Source organism: Betta splendens, chromosome 11 (assembly GCF_900634795.4).
Source record: "Betta splendens chromosome 11, fBetSpl5.4, whole genome shotgun sequence".
Lineage (NCBI taxonomy): Eukaryota > Metazoa > Chordata > Actinopteri > Anabantiformes > Osphronemidae > Betta > Betta splendens.
The window spans coordinates 4,870,137-4,894,137 of NC_040891.2; the positions used below are offsets into that span (position 1 = coordinate 4,870,137).

Sequence of the window (24,001 nt, forward strand, 5' to 3'; positions counted from 1 at the left end):
GAGCGTACTAAATTTCCCTAAGTGGGCCACTAATGAGACGAATTAGTCAGTGCATTCATTTGTATAAAACAGTTGACTTTCATAACAGGTTTTTGTCTGTTGTCAGGGGAACTTCCAAGAGTCAGCAAGATGACACTGCTGGGTCCAGCCAGGAAGACGAGCAGCCGGGGCCATCTCGTCGGAAGAGACAGCCAAGCATGTCGGAAACAATGCCACTGTACATGCTTTGCAAGGAGGATCTGGAGAGCATGGACAAAGAGGTGAGCATGAAGACAATACCTCCCCCTGTTATTTACTGTTTGCTGTATTATGGTCATGTTATACCTTCAGACCAAATACTGTGCTTCTCAATATAAATCAATTAATACACACTAATTTATTGGGTATAAGTGTAAAGTTTAATTTGATCTGATACAGACACTTTGCTGTAAATTCCAATACAATTATTACATAGTTGCTATGTTGAAATGATTTAGACTGTACTTATGTACCTAATAAAGTGAACAGTGACTGTATGTCTCAGTAGTCACGCCACTGTTTGGCCAGGATTAACCTCACACGAGGACTAAACTGCACCGCCTACAATAATATCGCTCTCCATTAGAGGGCCAAGCTGTTCCACTTTCAGATGCTTATGGCAGTGAAATAACTTGATTGATGTTGACAACTGAAAGTACCTCTGTGTCTGTCCTGCTCTGTTTTACCTGATTTACTGTGTCATTTAGTGCTAATTGAACTATTATTATTATTATATTTATTTATAAACGTATTAATTCTCTAAAATCATCTCTCAAAAACATGACAAATAGAAACAATAATAAAAAGTTAATGAAAAAGCTTATGATCTCTAAAGATAAGGTATTGTAAAGTTCAGGAAAATAAAACCAGTGACCAGCCTCAATGTCACTGCTGTGGTCAAACCTTCAAGTCCATAAACAGCAATTCTATAGAAATTCTATAACAAATATCTAAAAGTAGATGTTTAACCCATACTAAACTATATGTAGAAAGTAAAATACCATATTCATTACTTTTAGATTTTAGGTGGTAAAAAACCCTCAAATTACATTTTTAGAATTTACAATGTACTGTAAACATATAGTTCCAAAAATATTGTAATATAGCATATCCCCTCTATTGTCATATGTATTGTATCACCAATACACAGCCCTACTGACCCATGTGTGGCCAGACATCTTTCCAAAATTTATTTGCTTATTATCTTATCATCAACACATCATAACACACAAAAGCTCTTCCCAAATATGTTTGTGTTCTAAAGTTTCTGTGGGCCACATTTAATATTGCAAGTTAATATTGCTCCTTAAGTTGTTTTTGCCCCTTGTAATTGTGGTGACCTGCACATTCTTACATCTGTGCTTTTCCACATAATTAATGTGGTCCTAGGATTTTTCATTTTTACTATTATTTATGCATCCCAATCAGACAACTTTACTGCATATGTTAATGAAGTGTGTTTTGTAATATTAACAGCAATAATGAGGCATTTTTATACACGTCCAGGCTGTCATCGAGTCTTCTTACATATACTTTCATGTACCTCCTACGTTTCATTATTTGCCATTCTAGCAAGGTATGTGGAGTGATTACTAGCGTCACAGACCTCTTTACCTCCTGCTTGGATAATACTTTTAATGGAGGCAGAATTTTGCTAATGGTTAAGTGGGGGAAAATGTGGAAAGCGGATCCTTGAGATCTGCCAAGAGCCACTTAGCAGGTGATTATTCAGAAGAAAGAGCCTCGTGGCTCGTTTACGTGGGACATGGCTATACAGCCCATGTCTGAAGTGGGTTCACATGTAGGCTAGAGACAATTATTTGTCCCTTTTATTGTACAAAAGAAGCATTGTTTGAAATTTTGTGGGTTACCAATTTAGTAGACACTTCTAATCAAATCTTTGGATGCACCTTCTCCTTCTGTAGTTTTTATTTCTTTTCTTTTTATGATTTACATATTCTGCATGGAAACGCAGTGGACTTTGCTGATGTTAATTGGATGATGTGGATGTTAGTGTAATTGGTCATACTGTAATTGACAACTTGACCCCATTTAGTGTTCTGCAAAACTCTGTCCAATTATTAAGTGAGTTAATTTCAAACTTTGTAGCTGCAGGCAACTAGTCACTCTGAAAACTGCTGTGCTTTGCCTTTTTGGAAAGGCTTTAGTCTCTTTATGTGCTTTGAGAAGGTGCAGTTCTGCATCACATTTATTTTTACAACCTCCAAAAAAACAGCGATTCATTCATTTTATATCCATATCTCCCAGCCGTTAAACACCTTTTTATGAGTATTTATATTCTAGTGAATCTACACCGTTTGTGGACACTGTACTGTAAAGTTTTCGATTAGCCTCAAGAAGAACTTTCAGTCTTAAATGAAGATCAGCCACTTGAAAATAATACTACTGCTGCACAAAAGAAAGATTTCTGTCAGACTGTCAGGATTTGCAAACAGTATGTGGCAACTTTTTTTTTTTTTTTTTTATGAAAACAAATTTCTCACCTAACATATTTTATACTGCTAAAAGTGCTAAAAAGTAAAGAGACCAACTCAAAGGAAGGATTCTTTGTAGGGACACTGTATTTCAAATGTCATCCTTCTCAGACTGCCATAGCTAAAGGGCAGCGTGTGACATCCTTAAACACTCTAGATCACCAGGGTAAAGGGAAAAAAACTGGTCTTAATTGGCTGGAGCAAGGTACACGTCTGAGTCAGGTAGACAGCCTCACGTTTAAATGTCACCGGCGGTTACATGGGCCCATGTGTCTGCCTACCTGCAGCAGCATGTGCAGAGTTGCCCAGCAAAGCATCACAGCAGTGATTTTGGGTGACCTTTTTTTAATCGCTGTTCCCTTGTTGGATGTTTGATGACTGCAACGGGCTTGATTACCTCACACGCTGTGTTAGGTAACAGTCAGGTACCATAAGGACTCGCACCCCTCTGTTAAATGGTAATGGCAGCATGCTGTAGTATTGTCACTGTTTTAAACACTCCAAAACTAATGCATTTTAATTCCGCTTTTTACTGTTAGCATTGGTTTTCAGGCATATTTACTAATTAATAAATTATTAAACAAGCTACATACATACTCACAAGACATTCAGATTTATTTTAGTCAGTTTATTTGTAGAATTAAGTGTTTGGGTTCAAAATATTTCAAGTCCTAATAAGTAAAGCTTACAAAGGCAGGTGAAGCTTTAGACACAGGTCAGTGTTTATGTGTGTGATGTTTATTGTCACAAGGGCCTTCAGAGACATGTCTCATTACGCCCAGGATCATAGGAGATCTGGCACTGCCATAAGTCACAGTGATCTCAGCTCTTTCCCTGCATGCAGGTATTGATCTCTCACATCCTCGGTAGCATATCATGCCTCAGGGTTACTGGGCTGTACGAGCGTTTGTGTGGGTCCGCAGAATAGACTTGCAGGGAGTGTTTTGTCGAGATACATCAAGAATCACAGAGCGATGTCCACCAGGAGTAGAGTTGCAGCATGAATACAGCAGTCATGTCAAAGCAGCCACAGATACTGTACATGTGGTTAGAGGAAAAGGATTCAGTGAATGATGAGCCTTCACTTGATTTAAAAGCACTTAATGGTGGAATTGTTTCCAAGTTTGGTAATTAACCTATTATAAACCTTTCATTGTTTTATTGTTAATAAAATAAGAATTTACTGTAATCATTTCCAATCAGTTTAGATCATTATTTTCAACATACAGCAGGTGAGCTGAGCTCATCACTTTCCTTTTTGACTGGGCATGTGCTGCTGTCCATGGTCCTGAAAATATACAGTTTTTATTGTTTCACTGTTTACAAAGAAGCAAGTTAAAAGAAAGAGAAGTGGTACAGGGTCAAAAGCAGAAAACCAATTTGCTCCTCCCAGACAAGCACTTCATCATCCAAACAGAATTCGTCAGTCTGGACCTGGAGAACTTGAATATCAATAATTTGAATATTCCCTCTAGTCCCATCTATATTTGCACATTTCTTGGCAGACTGACAGAAATATCTTTTTTTTATTTTGGTCTTTGCTCAAACAATTGGCATCCATTCTACAAACCTACAGATTAGGAAAAGTACATCATTGATATAAAAACCCTCTGAAATCTGGTACCTCTGAATGAACTCTGAAGTATTTCAAGTTTGAGGCTGTTCTGTTCCAAACTAATTTTTTCACTGCAGCCTTATGTAACCACCCTCGACTAACCTCAGCTGCAGTGTAGCATGTCTTTTCTGAGATGATGGTGAAAAGAAGCCAGTATCTTCCTGTTTTCAGAGCCTCTTAAGAATTCTAGTTCTCGGAAGAATGTGGTAATCTCAACGTCTGAGTGCTTCAGCGTTCATGTAGGAGTAGGTTGGAGGTGGAGTGAAAATACAAACTCTTCTTGGGATCTTGGGAACTCTTGAGATCTAGTCAGAAAGAAATTATTCCCCCCCTTAATAGATCTGTAACTTTGGGTCTTTGGTGAACTATTTTACTTGCTCAGGTTTAAATCAAAGTTAGGCCTGGCTCTAAAATAGCCAGTAAGCTGTTGATTTTCTCCTGGTTCTGACGTCTCCAAATGTAGTGGTGGTTTCATGAAGGCACACGGTGGTGTAATTAGCACTGTGGCCTTACCCCTAAACTCAGGGGTTCAGCCAGAGAGGCCTTATCGTGAGGTTTTCATGTTGCCATGTCTGCGTGGGTTTTCTTTTGGGTACTGCAGCTTCCTCCCACACTCCAAGGACAAGTACTTATTTTACCTGCGTCACTTGAAATTGCACATAGTCTGTTTGACTATGAGTGGTTGTCTAATGTTGGTGTCTATGTGAGGGACTGACCCTTTTTTTTTCTTGCCATCTTAGATTTGCCCCAGCACCCATGAGCCTTAAAGGGCAAGGTAATGTCAAAATAGGTGGTTGGAGGATTTAAATTTACTCTTATCAGTTTTATGCAGCAAAGATCAACTGTTAAGTTTTTCTTTGGGAAGTTGCTCCTTGTCGACAGAATTACTTGTTCTTGTTCACCTCCTGTGGTTTAACTTATATTGGTGTAGTTAGTAGTGCTTTGAAAATTGTTATTAGATGGTGATGGATAGAAAAGCTAACCTTGCGTAATATATCAAAATTAAATTGACTTCACGACTCTGACTTTTCAAGGTGTAGCAGATATTTAGTACAAAGTGAGGTGTTGCACAAAGTCAATCAAAACCATGTTTGGCAACAGCTTTTAAGTTGGCCGTAGTTCAGCCTCAGCTCAACGCTCAGTGCAACAGCAGGTCACTGCTCCCACAGTAACTGCTACGTCTAACTGCTGCCTTTGATTTAAAATGAATGACTGTCATATTATTTTGCTTCACATGAATTTTTTACAGTTACACCTCAGGCTGGATTTGAATCTGAAATTAAAACATCTATGTCCAGTGAGTCTTAGCTGGTTTTCTTGAGATTTTCTGTACGATTCCCCTGAAACAGTACATAACATTATAGTATAGAATTGAATAGATTTGCTTAAACTAAATAGTACAAATATCCATAATTAAAACCAGTGATGTGACTGTTGACTGGCTTTGAGCCGTGCCATTTAGAAGTGTCATGGTTTGCTTCTTGTCTGGCCTTTTATTAAAGCTGGTAAAAGGATGCTGTGGGAGTTTGTACGGATGGTTAATGCTTCCATTTCCACTGAAGTTGTAGGACCTTTCTTGACATAACAAATTTTAGAAGGTTAGGTTTTAAAGGGTAGTGATAAGAAGCAGACATTTCCCCATTGGCCATATGCGGCAGCGTGCCTTAATGGTATTTGTCAGTCATAGATAAGAACTGCACATAAAACCTCCTCTGGTCCAAAGTGTGCTAAAGTAAGACTCTGTCCATGACTGGTTTCTATTCCTCATACATAGAAAAATTAGATTCCCCTTTGCTGTTGCCCTGCTGTGTCATTCACCTTTTATTTTTAAATTCAGATGGATAAATCAGCAGATTCCTCTACCTTTACCAGCTACCAAGGCAATCTTTGCTGTCCAAATAATTGACAACAAGGCCATAATGAGCAAGATTTGATGCCAGTAATGACCCTGGCTCTCGGCCCAAGAGTACATCCCTCTGCATTAATTCCTGTTTTCTCCCTCTCTCAAGCTGCTAATGAGTCGCTGGACAAGAACATGCATATTTTCTAAAGCAATATTTACCTCAGATTTGCATTAATTTGATGGTTGTGAATTGGCTAACCTGTTCTAAATGGTCATTAACCTTTTGAGCCATTGATGCAAGATTAATGAGCCGGTTTTGCTTTTAAAACATGTCTCAATATTCCAATATACAAATTTACTTTTGACTTTCTCTTTATGTAATGTCATGACTCTATCAGTGGCCCCACATTAAAATGGCCTTTTTGACTTTTAATTACCTTGAATTTACTTCATAGTTTACAATATTGGATAGGTGATTTTTAAGCTTGTACCTTGTAGAGTTATGCTAAATATTGTAACATATACTTAAACATACACATATACAATATAATTATATTGTTACGTACAGTTGCATAATCAAGCTAATCTGGACTGCAGAATCTTTAGCCAAGTACTGTGCATCTAAGGTCTAAAATATTCTGTTGTTGGAAACCATCTCCCTCAACCAATTTAAGTTGTTACTTTGTCTCCTGAATCCCAATTACTGACAGCATGTTTTATATTTTGCTGTAATCTGATGGTGTCCTTCTTGTCAGGAAGGTTTTATTCGCACATTGTGTGGTTTTCATATTCTTTGTGGCAGTCGTGTTGGATTTGGTCTTGTCATGTTAAAGCCAGCCCCTGTCCTGCAAGTCCAGATGTAAGAACGGTGTCTAGCAATAAGGTGTAATATCTTATCAGATTGTTATGCTGATGGTGTATGTATTTGTCTTGAGGCAGTGTTCTTTGATTTCTAACTTCAAACAGTTTAAACAGCTGCTCTGTGGTCACTATGCATGTCATTACAACACTAGCGCACTGCATGTGCCCTCAGTGTGCATATGCACTAGTCTTTCCAACCAAGCTGCATGCCACAGTAAATCGGTGAGTAAGAGAATGTAAGTGATTGACATATTCCTTAATGTCAACTCACGTCGTTAAGTTACACATTTAAATTGTTGCCCCCCCCCCAATTAAAAAGAAAAAATGTGCATTGTAATTACATGGAAATTAAATAATGTTTTATTTTGTCATTAAGTTATAAACAAAAAGATCTTAATGGCAGTTAAATATATATGCAGCCATGTTATGTGATGGGATAAGCCCCTTTCGGCTCAAGTCCCTTGAGCAGGTCCTGCACAAAACCTAAACACTAGCTCACAAAAACTCTTTTTTTCCCCCCTCCAAAAAAACAACAACCCCAAAACACAGGTGGATGACATCTTAGGAGAGGAGAGCGACAACGAGAGTGAGGGCAGAGGGAAAGAGAAGCCAGTTAATGAGGAGGTGGAGGATGAAGAAGAGCAGCAGCAGCAGCCAGGGGCTGGACAGACAGCAGGAAGGAAGCTCGAGCCTCAGCCGTTGAGTGTGGAGGAGAGACTTCAGACACCAGCCACAGAAGCCTGTCTGCCAGGTGCTGTGCCAAGGTGAGAAAGTCAAAGCAACATTTAGTAGAGTTTGGTGTTTCGGGCATTCTCACGTCGACAACTGATTTCTACCCTTGTGAATACTCCAGTCAATCCTGAGTAGAGTGTGCAACATATGTGTTTTGTCTGTCTGCATCTTCCTCTAGTTAAAATATTTGCTGTGACACAGATTCCTTTTTATTTCCTCTGTGTCATCACCCCCTTCTTCCCCACCGTAGATCCTCTTCCACTTACATAAACACCTCCAGGTATGAATCTTAAGCCGGTTTGCTGCTTTTCAAGGCTCTAAGTCTGAGTACGCTAATGTACAATATATTCTGCAGTCTGCAGTTTTGCACTGGCTATCATTACACACCACTTCATCAGCGTGGCTATGTGGAAGCCAGACGGTCTGATCCATTGCCATGGAGACGGATTCCAAACAGACAGCATGCATTTGAAGGACTCTGAACATATGAGTGTTTTTTATTGCTAAAGGACAGGACTGAGTTCATCTGTTAGATTTAGATTATAATAATACTATATTCCTAGCATGGAATATACATAAGTCCACAACTAACAACTTTAGTTTTCTTTAATGTGCGGCATTACACTTGCCTCAGGCTGCCTTTACATTGCTCACAAATACCCACACATTCCATTATCTTCTTAGACATGTAATGTGAATTTCTTGTTCTGTGGTTGCAAGTTTGCATGTAACAGCGTGATGTGAAACCCTCAGTCTGGGATTGAGGGTGTTTGGAATCCGCTATCAGGGTTTCGCTGTAGCATCCATTATCAAAAACCTGTTTTCTCACACAATTCCCATTAATGTCTGGCATGAAAAGTTTTAAAAACCCAGCTAAAGGTTTGCTCAGCCTGACAAAAAAGCTTTTAAAATATTTGTCACAAATCGTGCAGGTATGTGTTTTGAAGACAGAGGACAGCAACATTTGTTATTCAACTACACCTCCTTCGTCAGACTTAGGTTTTGTGTTTGTAAGACATTTCAGCTTTGCAGATCGTCAACATATCTTGTTTAGTGTATTCTCAAACGTAGGAAGGTAAAAGGCTCGATTTTGGTCTGGCTCACTTTCCATGGTTGCCCGGGCCTCAGCAGGCAGCATTATTTGTTTTGCCCTCATCTTTTGGACTAGTCAGTCCATCTGTCACCTGGTCTGACACCTTGGATGCTACTAATGAGTCGAGCCTGAAATACACTGTCCACAGTGTTGTTTATTCACTGTGGGAAACCTCTGGAAGTCTTAACTCCCGTCAGGCCTGTGGCACAGAGGAGCTGCACATGATTAGACAGCTTGACAAGTGGAAAGTATGTGTTCAGTCTGAAAGTGTGGATTCCAATTGACACATGAGTTTTGGAGTCCTCCTGGTAATGTAGTCTAATGATATCATAGCTTTACTGTACCTGGTCATGCTTTGCCTGAGCTCTGTAGTTTTACCACTATCTACCACTGTGTTACCTGGGCTGTGCGTGTGAAAACATTCTGCTCACAGGTGATGAAGATCATGATAAATAGTTGCCACTGCACTTCAAAGTAATTTAAAAACTGAAACTGAATAAAAAGCACTTGTCAGAGTTGTTTTGTTGTTCAGCCCAATAAGTAACCAAGCTCAGTGGGTGGATAACATGATTTGATATATTGGTTATTAGTTACAATGCTAATTATAGGTAGCAGTAAGTGCATGTACCTTGCTATGGACATGTCTTGCGATATTGGGTGCTCTTGGTGTCCATACTGGGTTAATTGTGCTATGCTTTGTAATGATGCTTGGCTAAAGAACAGAAAGACCCCCTGTTTAACCAAAACAGGTAATGAAATATCTCCCATATTAATCTGTCTTTTCCAAAATTTTACCCATGTTAAAGTTGATATGTGTAAAACTTCAATTCAAGTGTGAATCCATCATTGGATTCTTACAGCGAGGAGTAAGTGTGTACTATGTATTGTAACAAATGTTATAAACCAACTATGGAAGAGAACAAAAGAGATGTCCAACATCCACCTGTAGCTGCATGAGGCTGCATTAATGTAATTCTCCTGTCTGACAGAAAAAAGAATTTGACTGTATTGTTGCCCAGTAGGCCATTAGAGGCAATTGAAGATTTATAGAAGTAGTCGTGTAACGGCTTCCTGATATAGACACAGCTCAGTGGGACCTCTACTTCTCCGGATGCTGGCTTAATAGTCTCCATTCTTTCAGACTCCATCACCAGCTTCAGCACTTTCATATATTTGCCACAAAATAGACATACATCTGTTGCTAAGATACTGTAGGGATCAGTATGTGTTTTTTGTTCTCTTCATCATTCAGGATATGTTCCCACCTTTCTTTGTTGTTTCCGTCTAAAATTAAGGTGTTGCTCTTATTTCTCTTGGTAGTTCTGACTGTTTTCCCGGAATCAGTTCAGTCTCGAGCGTAAAGCCAGCGATTAGAATGCGTATCCACAATCATTACTTATTGTTTATCATTTCATTTCCTTTCCCCCTCCCCTAGAGAACGGCCGTACCAAGTTTGGAATACTTTCACAAACCACAGTTTGAAGAAAATTTTAAATAAATTCAACAATATTTTGGGGGTAATTTATTTTCATTCACGTTGTGAAACGAATAAGTTATAGTCATTGTCGATTGTTAGCTCCTCTGAAATCCTCGGGCAGCAACAAATAAATCTCACATGTTTTCAGTTGGATTACTTGCTTTAAAATCTAACAAAATGTAATTGTTCACTAGGGCTCATTGGACAGAATCCAGTTTATATAAGCTTTTTTTTGTTTTTTGTTTTTTGCCAACTTAAAAGTTTTTTTTATTGTAAATTTTTAAGGACTTTTTTCTTTCAATATATTTTATTTGTCTGTTAATCTGTTTTGTAGCACCTGTCCTTCACATATTTGACAGGAATGAATTTAACTTAACAAATACTAAAAGAAGCAAATGTTTCCTGAACAGAGTAGATGTGTTTTACATGGTGCATTAGCTTAGTTTGTTGTGCCCAACAAAGTTCCCAGACAAATGACAAATACAAACAGCAAGTGAATTTGGGAATTAAATATGATTCAGGATTAGAATCACCGCTATTATGTTGGGGCCTAAACCTTTCCATTACTGTCTCCTTTCATTAACTGCTGAGCAAAAGTTCAGACCTTGTTCAATCAAAATAAGCCCAGAGCTTCCCCAAGCTTTATTAACCTACCTTAAGGCAATTCACAGATGTCTCCAACTTTCAGAAATGTTTCTATTACAGCCCATATGCTGCTTATTAGGTGTTAGTCATGATGATGGGAATAGTTTATGATGAGCTGACAGATTTAATGTGGATATAAAAGGTGGAAGTTCCCACTGCACTTGTCAGGCCCAGAGTGGCCTTAGTTAAAAAATACTTAAATGGTTTACTGATATGCATAGGTCTTTGCCTGAGCTTCATAAAATAAATGAATAAACCAAGATAGAAAATATAAATAATGGATGTCCTTCTGCAGAAGATCCTCCAACAGCTGTGCAGGGCATTTAAACAAAGCTTGGCTGAACTTCTGCCCGTCACCTTGGAATAGTGTTGTTTTTCTCAGAGACTGCAATATTTTTGTTTCTCTGGTCTAATACACATTATTTACAGATTAGTTGTTGTTAATAGCCACTTCCCCTCCCTATTTGGGGGTTTGATGAGCTGAACCGTCAGTCACAGCAGTGTAAGCTGCTGATTCAACATAGTGAAATGCCGTCGGCAGAGTTCTGGCTAGTGTCAGGGAAACAAAAGAAAAAGGATCATTCAATGCAGCTTCAGCGCATCAAGGTTTGGATTGTAGCAAGGTACAGTAGGTATAGGGCCCGAGAAAATCCTTGACTCCGTTCAGCTGGAGGCAAATGTTAAGTAATCACAGACGTCATGGTTCAGAATGTTTTTAACACAGGGCAACATATGGTCTGCAGCGATAAACATCCTAGCGGGTCACTAATGTATCTCCATTCTCATATTGCCGAGTACCGACATACCTACTGTGAGGGATTTATCATCACTATTAACTTAACAGTGGCTGTAAAACTGTCTGTCACATTATGATGCTTAAAAATAAGACCCGTGTGGGACTTTGTATGACGTTAAACCAGATGTCACAGAGTGACTGCAAAGAATCTGCTTTATTAGTAAGTTTTACTGCTTTATATTTAACTGAAGCACGGATTGAGCCTGTCTGTCAAAATGATGGACAACAAAATAGTCATGTCATGTTAAACGTGCTCCATAAATGTCAAGTAGTTGTCCTATTGGAACCTTTAAGGCCAGTGTGAAAAAGCAAATGCGCCTTAAAAAAGGGGACACAGTATCACAAATAAGGTAGAGTTAAATGAGAAAGTTTAATTTTTAAAGATTTCTTTGAATGTGTCTTCTTACTTACTTATGTCTTAGCTAAACTGGACCACAGACCATTCTTTGTGTCATGTGCGGCATTTTATTTACTTTAAATGATCTATTTGTTTTAGCTGTAGTTGCTTGTTCCAATTTGTCTCTGTCCTATGATAAAAATCTGCATTTATTTACACCATACTCACTCATTTAGTGAGGTTATATGAAATCACTACTTTACTGCAGGCCTATTCTGGAGCTGAAACCAAACTTCAATGCAGATTTCTAGTCACGGATCAGTGAGTGGAAAAAATTAATTAGTCAGCTTTTTTAGTCTGTACAACCGCTTTACTTCCATTAACAAGACGGACAACAAACTCCATAACCTATTGATGGATGATATATACCTTTTTAGTCATTTAGTTACGTTGCACACAGGTTTGTGTTGACTTTAGGCCATGCTCTCCTGTGACGTGTCTGTTAATACATTCTATCAGTGTGTACGGCCTTTAATCATGAATTACTCTTTCCATCCCTCATAATTAGCTATTCTTCTTCTTTAGTGGATGTGTTGCATTACATGTCTGACTTTCACAGCAATTAGACCAGTTTTCTTTTCCAACATGTCAGCTGTTTTCAGTTCCCCTCCTCCTCAAATTTCCTGTTTCTCTAGGTGAGGTGCATTCATTCACATGCCCCATCGCACCATGTTTCCTGCATGGTGCATCTCTGGAGTGTGCTTATTTCCAAGTGAAAATGAGAGTGTGAAACTTGTCAGCTTGAGTGAGCATGTTATTATAACATTGCCAGAATAGAGGTGATGGAAGAGGCAAGTGGATTGTAAAGTTTTCCACTCAGGTTGTCACACACCAAAGTGTGAAAGTCGCATTGTATGAAATCCCAAGGTTGCAGTTGGGACTTAATTGGAGTGTTTGAATGTATATGCTTTACACCCATTTTATTAGCTACACCGGTCAATCAAATGCATCCAGTACAGCAGAGATGTTGTGGATTTTATTTTAGAGTTAAAGTTGTGTGTGTGTGTGTGTGGGGGGGGGGGGGGGTATACATAAATACATATACACACACTGTAAATTGTAAGTCAGTGAGAGAGCAATGATTCTTCATCTGAGAGCCGGTTGATTAAAACATGGAGCAGCAAAAATGCCTCAGACCCGCTGTAGACTAGGGCTCATTTAATTACTGTCACTCTGTGATTTGCTGTTTAGCTCAAACACAAACAAAACACAAACGCTGTGCTGAAAGGCACTATTCATTCAATATGAATGACTTGGAGGCGTTTGTGCACTCAAAAATAAACCCCAAACAAAAGGTTGCAATTTACTGAGGTAGGCCCATCATAACTCACTCAAGCGAGCTAACTGAGTTAAGTTCGATTTAGATGATTCATTTAAGTGCAACCGTGTGTTCTGGCTTAAATTTTGAGTCCACTGTGGCTAAATGCTTAAAGCCTGAGCTGCAATTGACATGCCACTGCTGACCTTATTCACAATGTTACTTCCTTTTGCACAAAGGTAATAGGTCCTCTTAAAGCGTGGATTTCCATACGTGATCCTCCGGCCCTGCTTGTTTTCCAGTTATCTCTTCTCCACCCCTTTTTGTTTAACACTTAGAATACAGTGACACGAAATTTGTTTTTACGATGATTCAGTTGCTCATATTTATCTTTAGGATGTCCCCATTCATCATTTGGCAAAATAAGAGATTTCAGCTTTTTATGTTGGGTTAAATCAGCAGCAACATGCTTTTATTCCTCTCTTGTATAAGAGAAGCTCATATTTTATTGCAACTCCTTTTTCTATAGTGCACAATGATATGAGAGGATTACACGTTGCATAATAAAGCATACCTTGATGAATGACACCCATGTTGAAATTTTCTATTTGTGATTCATTTGTCCTGTTTTTTTATGCTGGCAAACGAACAGCTTGTTGCTGAAGACTATATATGAGCACCACAAGCAGCATGTACAGCTTGTTGATCCTGGAACCTAAGATTCATTAGCATTGCTTGTAACTCTGGACAGTTTGTCAGGACTGTAGAGAAAAGGACAATGAGTAGCTTGAAAGTAATTTTCCGCTATAATCACTACTCCTTCTGACATACTGTGAGAGAAGAGGATATAACTGGTTTTTGACTCTGCTCATGACCAACAACTGCATTCATTTGATGTCTTTGTTTCTCAACAAAGAAGCCTAAGGCCTCTGTATCCACCCTTCTGACAAGCTGACATGTGGCCCCACTCACTGTAACAAATGGCCACGTTATTCAGAAGACAGCAGCAGAATTTCAGGTTTTTAAGACTATACCCCTCTCTCCTGGTGAGCCTTTAGAGCCAGGCGCATGTAACACTGCGCTATTGCACCATTGTCTCAATACGATGTATTGGTACAGCCCATATCTTTGCCAGTATTTCGATGCCTTCTTGATGCTTACTAATCTTTGCTGACTGTCAGTCAGTGATGTCTTATTTGTTTGCACTGAACCCTGACCACCCGTCACAAGTCAAATTATCCTAATTAAATAAAAGATGCTTTTACACTGTGGAAATTCACAGGTGTCAAGTTATCTCAATAAACAGTTTGTGCAGCTACAGTACAGTAAATTACCATACTTGACATTCATCACCTCCTCAAATTGCAATGCAGCTACTCCCTCATGTCTCAGCTAGTCCAATTCCACATGACTTGGATGTGTCCTACCATCTAAAAAGTGAGATAAGAATTTGATTTCAAATTCGGTTTGTTGATTGATTTTGAGAGGGATGACTGCCAGGCACACACGGTGGGATTGCTGCTAACATTCATGGAATTTATGGAAATATTTCGATCAGGCCTAACAAGTATTTCAAAACATAATTTCAGCTGTATTTGAGTGTATTTCCATTAAATCTTGTGTGCTAGCGGGAAAATAAGATCCATCTTCTTTTTTTTTTTGCCCGTGTGTTAGTTCTGTTCTACTACTGAAACCTTGATTATTTAAATCCCCACTGCATCTCATCATCCAGGGCAGAAACAGCATGGCATCACTGGTCTCATCAGCATTTGCCACCTTTTGTTCAGTGTGTGCTTTGTCCAAGATGAAAGGGAAAAATGAAAAATATAGCCCATCTTGGGACACTATGAATGGGACGCTGGCTTTCTTCCTCTAGCTTTCTCTTTTGCTTTGCTCTTTTCTTTTACCCGGGACCTTGTTATCTTTTTTTTCTCCAGGCTACAGTTTGTTGTCGAGCTGGGTATATACTCTGGCACTGTGCCATTTTAGTGGGTATTAACAGAAATCCTTGTCTACGGACTGCATGTTCTCATAAAATGTTTGTCCTCATTTTTCTGCTTTTAATCATTCAGTGTGAAATGAGTTCTTTGCAGAGTCTGTGAGATAATTATTACTAGTATTCATTATTCCGGTCTTACTTGGGTTATTTGTGGGTATTTATGTTAGACAAATCTACAGTATGATACCTCAAATGATTTGTGATGTCCTTTTTAATCTTGGGTTTGTTTGTTGGCAAAAACCACAGCTAACAATAGAATGATGGTGAAACCCACCTGCATTGTCACAACACACCTAGGTGAGTGTCAGAGTTTTGAAAGGAACATTCCTCAAACTGATGAGTCAGAAGTTGCATTGCTCCAAAGACAGAGGTTCCATCACATGTGGTCTAAACCAAACACACTTGCACATGGTGAATGACATGCAGTATCTGCTGTCAAGCATGGAGCTAGCAGTGGAATGTTGGTGAGATGGTTCTGCAGCAAGACATTGTTCCCTAGGAAGAATGGCACAAATCCGGTTGGTTAGTTCAGACCTATGGTTGGGCGGATTTACACATAGAATCATTCTTTTACTTTTACTTTTTTTTGTTTGTTTTGTATGAAACCGACCTAAGGTAAGGGTGTTAGCAGCACTCTATCATCTGAGTTAATATTTTCTGGCTCGTTGTACATTGATAGTACATGCAGATATTTGCCTCCTGTCAACATCGGAGCTAAAAACACTGCTTCCTTATGAGACGTTTTTTTCATTACATCATCACATTCATTTCAGGCTTAGTTCAGGTGTATCTGGGAGAAATTATTGCCAATACAGCATTAAGTGCTTTTCAAATAATTGCATAAATGTAGGAATCGAGCCCCTTACCGTTTGGGGGTGCAGCACAGAAAGTGAATAGAATTCAAAGAAATAGCTATTAACATAGACGTAATGGGAAACTTACTGTAATGTTTCTAGTGTTTGGAGTTACTCATTCCTCATTTACTATTGGACAAGGTAATTGAAGTGGAAAGAGGGTAAAATAAGGCTGTTATCCCCTACTTATATTGTAAGTTAGACTCCATGAGCTTTCCAATTAGAGCATATGTGCCCCAGGGCCCTGTTCTGGGTAATTGTTTTTAAGCAATGACGGATTCCCCGGGGACTCCTGTAATGGCGCTTTATCTCTCCAGCATGTGCTTGAGTTATTCTGTTTGCATTTAGCCAAGCAGTTGTCTTCCACGCACAGATAAGATATAGCTTTATTGTTACTAAAGCCGCCGTTCTCTCTCTGAAGACAAAGCTTTTATATCCATCCTCCGCTGCAGGGCACGTTGATGCTCACTGCAGATTAATTAAATGTCTACCATTACAGCTGCAATTCATGCAGGTGTCTGACATTCGGGGTGAGGGAAACAAACAGCCTAATTGAATTTAGCTCATCACATAAAACAGTCTTTCCTCGTCGCCTGATTTTTATCTGAATGCAGCTGGTTACGTCGGCAGGGGTCTGTGTTTGGGCGCGACACATTCAGAGCCCGAGATTTGTGATGATGTTTTGGCGAGTATTGAAACCATAGCAAGCGCAGCCTATTTCAGGGATGTTGTGTTTAAATCGGGCTACTGCTGGAAAGGTGACGTTTATTGACATATTATTATGATCAGTGTTTTCTGTGGAATTGCAGTCAGCTGTCAGTTACTCTGTTTTCCAGGGCAGTCATTTTTTTCTATTTTAAATTGAGAACTAAATTGTGACTTACTTACGCATTATACTGTTCTTCCTGCTTCTTACTTACTGTTTTATGGTTTTCCATTATGTTTTCACAATGATATTAGTCATAATATACAAACGACCATCCATTTCCAGGTGTTCTGTTGCATGAATCGAGTCACACACGAGTCAGAATGTCATAAGGCTATGAACTCTTGATTTTAGACTTATAGCTTGTCATGCTCCCAGCTAGGTACAGCTCTGTACTGTGTTTTTCTAACTAGGTGTAGCATAGCTTCCATTTGTTATTCCTCAGATATATTGTGTGGTCACTGCTCCTTAGTATGGAACAGGACATGCTTGTTTTGAATCCCAGTGTTTCCTAAGTAGTAGTAATACCTTCTGTAATGTCAAAGGTGATTTATAAGATGCTACCTGTAGGAAAGTAGCATAATAAATGTACAGTAACATGGATTTGAATGGCACTGACACGTCTGCACGCTCAACTTTTGTGAGCACACTGAATCCCTCAATATGCTTTTCCCACTGGGGCAGGAAGAAAAAACAGCACCATGATCCCTCTGCTCCCCTTCCCTGACAAACACAGCTATGTAAGAGAGGCAGCAGGCTGTAAGGAATAGAGGAATGCTTACTCAGGCTTTTCAGATATATGAAAGGAGAGAGAAGACATGCATAAGTAGGAAAAACCTAAATTGCAAGTAATCTGACCAAGTTTTTTCCCTCCTGGCTTGCTGCTTACAGTAGGCAGTTTGTCTGTGTATGCTTGTTGTTCAGATTCATCTCATTTTGAAAGAGAAGAGATGCATCTTGGGAAAAGACTGGCCTTCTAATAGCAATAAAAATCCTTACACACGTGCAGCTCATGCTTTGTTATGGTGTTACAGTTTCTGAGCTGTATGTACTTTCATTCAACCTCCTTCAAATCAAGTTTGGCACAGTCCTCTGAACGACTTTAACCACCATCTGTACATTGAAGTGAAGACGCAGTCCCGTGTCACTGTGCTTGAGCACAAACACAGCTGGACCCTGAGTGGTTGCTGTTTGGGACCATTTGCTTCAGTTTATCCTCTCATCCAAAAGGCGTCTGGCTGATTGGTAAGGGCTCCCTGATGATTATTTATCATGACTTTGTTGATGTAGAGTCTTTTCCAACATACTGTTCTCCAATGTTTTGGTATTGTTGTGCACGGTGCACCTTCTGTTTACCTACAGTCACTGCAGAAGGCTGACAGACTAATCACAGGAGGGTTATAAATACTGAGTTTATGTTTTAGATTCTTTGAGAATGGGGAAATCTAACATATATATAATTGACTGCATTGTTCACGTTTATTCATTTCCACGATTGAGTGTGTAATGTCTAGGGACAAGGGTTAATGATACATACACACATTTAACTATGTGAACACAAATAGTTGCTCGTTTGTTGCTGTTATTTCAGGACAATAGATTCAATGAGACAGTTTGCACAAAGATTTACCATAAAATGCCATTAGTGGCTGAGAAGTAATAATCCTTATTTATAACTAATGGTAATTTTTGAGCTGAGTCACCAATCAATCAAAAAGTATGAAGCTAAGTTCGCTATACTTAATGGGGGGTGGGCTCCATGCAAAATTAAAACGAGGCTTCCCTCACATATAATCCGTGTTAGAGGATCATAGAATTTGATACTTTTTCCTTGTTCTTATAACACTATTGACACACATTGGTTGGCCTCTGTAGAGCTCAATATAGATAAGACAATGGCGCTAGACAGCTGCCAACAAGAGTAGGGAGAGCAGCACCTCATTAGAAAGCACCCTGTTACACCGGGGCAATTAGTCTTCTAGGGAGGAAATGCTTTCAGCTCAGACACTGCTCAGTGCTCTACACCCACTGCATAGACTGATGAGGACATGGGCTCAGTGAAGGTGGGAGGATCACGCTATTTAGGAACTTAGGGCTCTTCTTTATTGGAAAATTGTTGTGTTAAAATTGTTATTTTACATTTTAAGTGTAAATATGTAGTATTATTTTTTTTCCAAACCTTTCTTTCAATGCGTTTCTCATTTAGGCTGTTAGGTGAAAGATGTAAAACAGTATTTCATGCTGGATCAAACAGCATCTGTCTGAGGCTGTGCCTTTGCAGGTGTCTTAGCATTAAGTCTGCCCAAGACAGAATTATTAATACTTCAATTTTCATATTTTTCTTTTTATCATCCTGTAAGTTTGCACCTCTCCATAAATTTCGGTTTTAGTGGGTGCTGCGAGAGTCTTAAGCTTTTCTGGAGCCTTTCTTTCAAAAACTACACTTAAGGTTTGTCGTGTGTCTTCAAATCCAGCAATGCATATTTCTTGAAAAGATGAAAATGAATCTGAGACATCACACTTCATTGTCATGGTGACTGGACATCTAGCACACTTCTAAATGATCGGCCTGTACCCTCAGTTGCTCGGCGTTGAGGGAGCACATAAAGCAGGTGAAGTGCTGCTTTTGCTGATATGCATTGACTATTTCGCGTCACAGTCACACCGCCGCTCTCCATTGCCAAAGGGCACTCGTTCAGACCTTTCAGAGCCGTCTGAGCTGGAGATAGAGGCATTCCCACTCCGTTTTGACTGTCATGTCTCAGAGTAGGACACACGTGTATGAGATTGTCAGCTTGCCTGAGCAGACTTTATTTGTGAGATATTAAAGATATAGGCAGCAGGGGCAACATGTGTGTGCATACTGGGCTTAACTCAAGGAGAAACACCCAGTTGGCTTTTCTTTCCCAAGGACTTTTATATAACCTTTTTTGTTTTTTGAGGGCTAGTTTTTAAATGACTGTCCCACCTTGTAAAAAATCGGAAGGCGAATCATTTTTTCCCCTGGACTCTTTGAGCCGGGCTCCAGCAGTCTGGCTCCGAATCTGTCTTGAACTCGTGTGAAAAGAGCTTCTTGTCAAGCTGGGAGCTGCCAGGGACCAGACAGATAAAAGAAGTAAGTTAAATGAAACAACACCTGAGGGCTTTAACCTGATCTTGCGGCTTGTGGCTGATCCACAGCTGGGGATGGCTTGGTACAGACACGAGTGACTGGGGAGAAGTAACTGACACTGTGAATAGCACAGTTGAAACATGGCCTTACACCTATTTTCCCACTTGTTGGTCTGGAACCTTTCTCTCAGTAAGATTATTATTTTTCCATCTTTATGACTGAATGAAATTTTGGGAAGCACCTTCCCTTTTACAGTATGTGAAACTAGCTGCTTGGTAATAAAAAGAAAGCATAAGACTCTGTTGGGGCTGCACTAAATGCACAACCAAGTTTGTGAGTGATGGCATTCAATCAAAAGTGCAGGGCAGCCGCATCACAACCTAGTAAATCACACTTTCGGTGAGAAAACAGCACCCTTAAAAGGGACTGTAGCTTGTGTTTGAAGCATGATTCCAGCTGTTAGAATCGTTACAAGTTATAAAACATAAAAAAGCCTTGCTCAGTAAAGTTGTATGCAAAGTCCAGTGTTTAAGCAGTTGCATGGAAACAAAAGTATTAGTCTTTCATCAAGTCTTTCTTCCCTTCGTTTATTCTCACTGCACTTCATTCATCCCAACGATGATTCGTTTCATTCCCGCCCATCCCCGGCACCCACATCTGCCTAAATCAGCACTACAATATGTAATTAAGCTATTTTAGTATAAGAAAACCAGCAGCGACTCCAGTTTAGGCAACAACAAATCCACCACCCTTTCACGAAATACTGTAAATACTGTAATACTGTATTTCTTTTCTTAAAGCGTGTACACAGCTGCTTTTAAAGTTCACAATCTAAACCCTTTAAATCCCTGCTATTAGTACCTGACTAAAGTCTTAGCTGGTATAAATATATGTATAATTTAATGTGCAGCCTCGAGTTATTGTGCTATTTAGTGTTTTCCGACTGTCATTCGCGTGCACTGCTCATTTTCCTCCGACGGCTTTGAAAGGCGGCTCGTTTTTGAAGCCTCGCTGAGCGAAACCGACGCGTCCCCCGTAAAGCCGTCCCCCACGCCCACATCAGCGCTGCTGCTCTCCGTTTGTCAGTTTTCATAGTACGATAATATAATGAGGAGCGGCTGGAGATAAAGCCCGCGTTGGGACAAAAACAATGCTCTCGCGTCGCTGCTCAGCGGCCGCGTGAAGGTGGAGACTTTTCATCTACTGTCGCCATCTGCATCTGACACATCCGCTGTAAACGATGGGTTTACGGGAAAAAAAGGCTGAATACTCTCCCTTTTAGTCGGATTGTCTTCAAAGCAATAACTCGGGTTCATTATATTGACCCATGTGCATCTGGCTACTACTGTAGATGCTGTCATTTATTGATCTATATGTGAAAACTGCTATTGATCTTAGACTTGGTCAGATATTCAGGTCTTTCTTGGGAATGAGACCTTTGTGTGCTAAGCTTCGCCCCATAAATTTATAGAAATATTCGAGAGTTGACTTAGCTCATTAGCCTCCTCATCTGTCTTGTGTGCTCTGATTCCTCCTCTTTCACTCCTCATTGGCTGTATTTGACTTCTCTCTCTCTCACAACTTCTCCTCATTGCTGTAAAAAGAGTTGTCGGATGCCTTTGAAGCCCCAGCTTTTGCCAGGCATCCCCCTCTTCTTATTCGTGTCCCCTTCTTCCTCTCCAGTCCCGGTTAGGGGCGCTTTGAGCAGTGTTCTCCTTACTCTTTTATCAGCTCGAGATAGTTATTCTGCGTGGCGAGATTAAACCGTGGCCTTGCCCTTTCTGTAAAGTTTCTCCCCGGCGTGGCCCTTCTAAGTGCTCCCCTGGGCGTCATTAGCGCTGTATGGACTCAAAGTATCAAAAAAAACTCTCTCTGCTTATGGCAGATGCAGTTTACCTCGTTTATCTGTAATGATGTGTTAAAGCGGGGACTCACTGCAAGCTGTCTGTTCACCACCACTGTATAACATATCCTCCTGACACCCCGAATGCAATCACACTCCCACTGCACATACAAATAATAACTAAAATTTGTGACATCAACACCAGCGTCTGTAATCACAGTCACATTATCACCACAGTACAGTTCCCTGCATATGTTTAATTTACAGCAAAGTCGTCTTAAAATGTGACTTTTCTCAAATAGATCATTTGGGCTGGTTCCAATTTTGATAATGGAGATCCTAATAACCCCTGACAACAGCCGGGTCATGCCTCAACTCATTATATGTCAGCATTTTAAAACTGCAGGACAGTTCACTGTACTGGATTCTCTCACTACAACATATTGCATAGCCATCGTTTCCTCCCAAACACACTATAAAAAACCTCCTGTGAGCTTCAGCTTTAGCAGACACCCGGTAATGAGCAAATTCAAATGAAGGGTTTGATAGGATCCTATTATCACTGACACCGTGTCAAACGTATGAAAGAAAAATAGTAGGGAATCTTTCAATGAGCAAAGCCTTCTTCAAGTCTTATGGTTCATTTACAGCATTTGTGTCTGAAGCTCAAGATTCATCTCTCTCCAGCTGGGTTTGGATCTGCTTTTAGGACTCAGCTCAGTTGAATTATTGGTCCTCCCTGAGAGCTTTGACCAGAAACCACTACACCACAGTTCTCGTGTGACTCGTGCTCAGTAGCCAGAGTTTTCATAGCTGTACCTTGTCAAACTGGCTCTATTTCCCCACATTGTCACCCCACCAATTTGCTCCTTGCTTCTTTTTCCGTCATAGCATAACCTCACATTACCTCCAATGCGCCTCCATCTTATGGACCTACAGCGTCTACTATGAAGCCAGCGCTTCACACACCACGCTGGCTGTAGGGGTCCGGGGTAACTGAGCCCCTCAGCTGATACTGGCTGACATCTGACCTTTAACGAACGCAAAGCCGCAGCCCCCCCCTGCTGTGAGCAAGGTTAGCTTAGATGTCCAACAGCGATGTGGTCTAATGACTGGGGCCCCCTCAGACGACCGCAGTGACATACATACAGAACCTCAGTACACCTCATTAGCATCGTAGTAATAAGCCACTCTGCAGATGGTGTCGTAAAGAAGCTGGTGGCATGTTCACGGCCCCATCCAAGGATTCTTTCTAGCCACTTAGGATCATCAAGTTTTATAATTTAAAGAAAAAAAGCTAATCTGAAATCCGAAGCTCAGAACACCTTTCATAACACAGAAGAAATGTGGACAATCAGTGGACAATCTCAGTTCAATTACCATTTTGCTCTTTCTTGTTTGTCTAGAGGACAGAAGCGTAAACACGATGACAGCATAGAGGAGGAAGGCGCCAGCGACGCGGAAAACAAGGAGGAGGCCGACTCGTCCTCCAAAGAGTCCAACGAGGAAGAGGAAGGCAGCAGCTCGGAGGCCGACGAGATGGCCGCCGCCTTGGAGGCGGAGCTCAATGACTTTATGTGACTCAAACCCCCGCCATCCCGACAAGTGGTACCTGAAACCTGCTATTCTTCTTCTCTGGGTTTGGTGTGAGCCATGAATGTGTGCGGTTTTCCAATGAATGTCCTGTAAATAAAGGCTTAGATTTTTTTGGGAGCCTTTTTTGGAATAAATTCCTTTGATGTTAACATTTTATTGTAAGATAAACAGTAGGAGACAGAACATTTGATACTTGTTTTACTTTTTTATATTTCACTTTTTTATATTGATGAGCAAACAATAAATAATGATGAAATCGTGAATATCGCTGGTCGCACATGCCAAAGAGTTTGAAACGACTTTTACTTACAGGTTGTTGTTTTTTTTTTGCCTCCACTAAAAACTACAGTTTTTAGTGTCAAAAACGCAACCAGCAGATTTGGACGTTGTATATTGAATGTGTTTGTATATTTGATAGGAACCTCACGGTGAACTTCTCTCTTGACAACCAGTCAAATGGTGCATTCTCACTCTGAAGTCAATCCAGCGACACCGTTCGGCGTCGGTCTACTGGTCCCTCTTCAGCCCAGTGCTGTCGTACTGGACTGTACAGGACAAACACTGTGACCGGGGCCTCTGCTCACGTACACTGGACCTTTTACCTTGTGAAGTCCTGTTGCTATAAAAGTTAAATCCAAATAACAAAAAAAAAAATTTCTCA

General features: G+C 40.1%; 1 protein-coding gene across 3 annotated transcripts in view; it reads left to right on the forward strand.

Annotated features, from left to right (window-relative positions):
- ctdp1 (CTD (carboxy-terminal domain, RNA polymerase II, polypeptide A) phosphatase, subunit 1) overlaps positions 1 to 23,603 on the forward strand; it is a 33,247-nt gene extending 9,644 nt beyond the window's left edge. Inside the window, exons 11-13 of one of the 3 annotated variants that reach the window (XM_041072771.2) lie at positions 107 to 260; positions 7,382 to 7,596; positions 7,815 to 7,872. In XM_041072771.2, the coding sequence (XP_040928705.1) occupies positions 107 to 260; positions 7,382 to 7,596; positions 7,815 to 7,857 (412 nt within the window). In that variant the 3' untranslated portion in view covers positions 7,858 to 7,872. Of the gene's footprint in view, positions 1 to 106; positions 261 to 7,381; positions 7,597 to 7,814; positions 7,873 to 23,150 lie in introns of those variants that run through there. The other 2 variants (XM_029166406.3, XM_029166408.3) reach the window with 2 other exon arrangements.
- Positions 23,604 to 24,001: the final 398 nt, after the last annotated feature.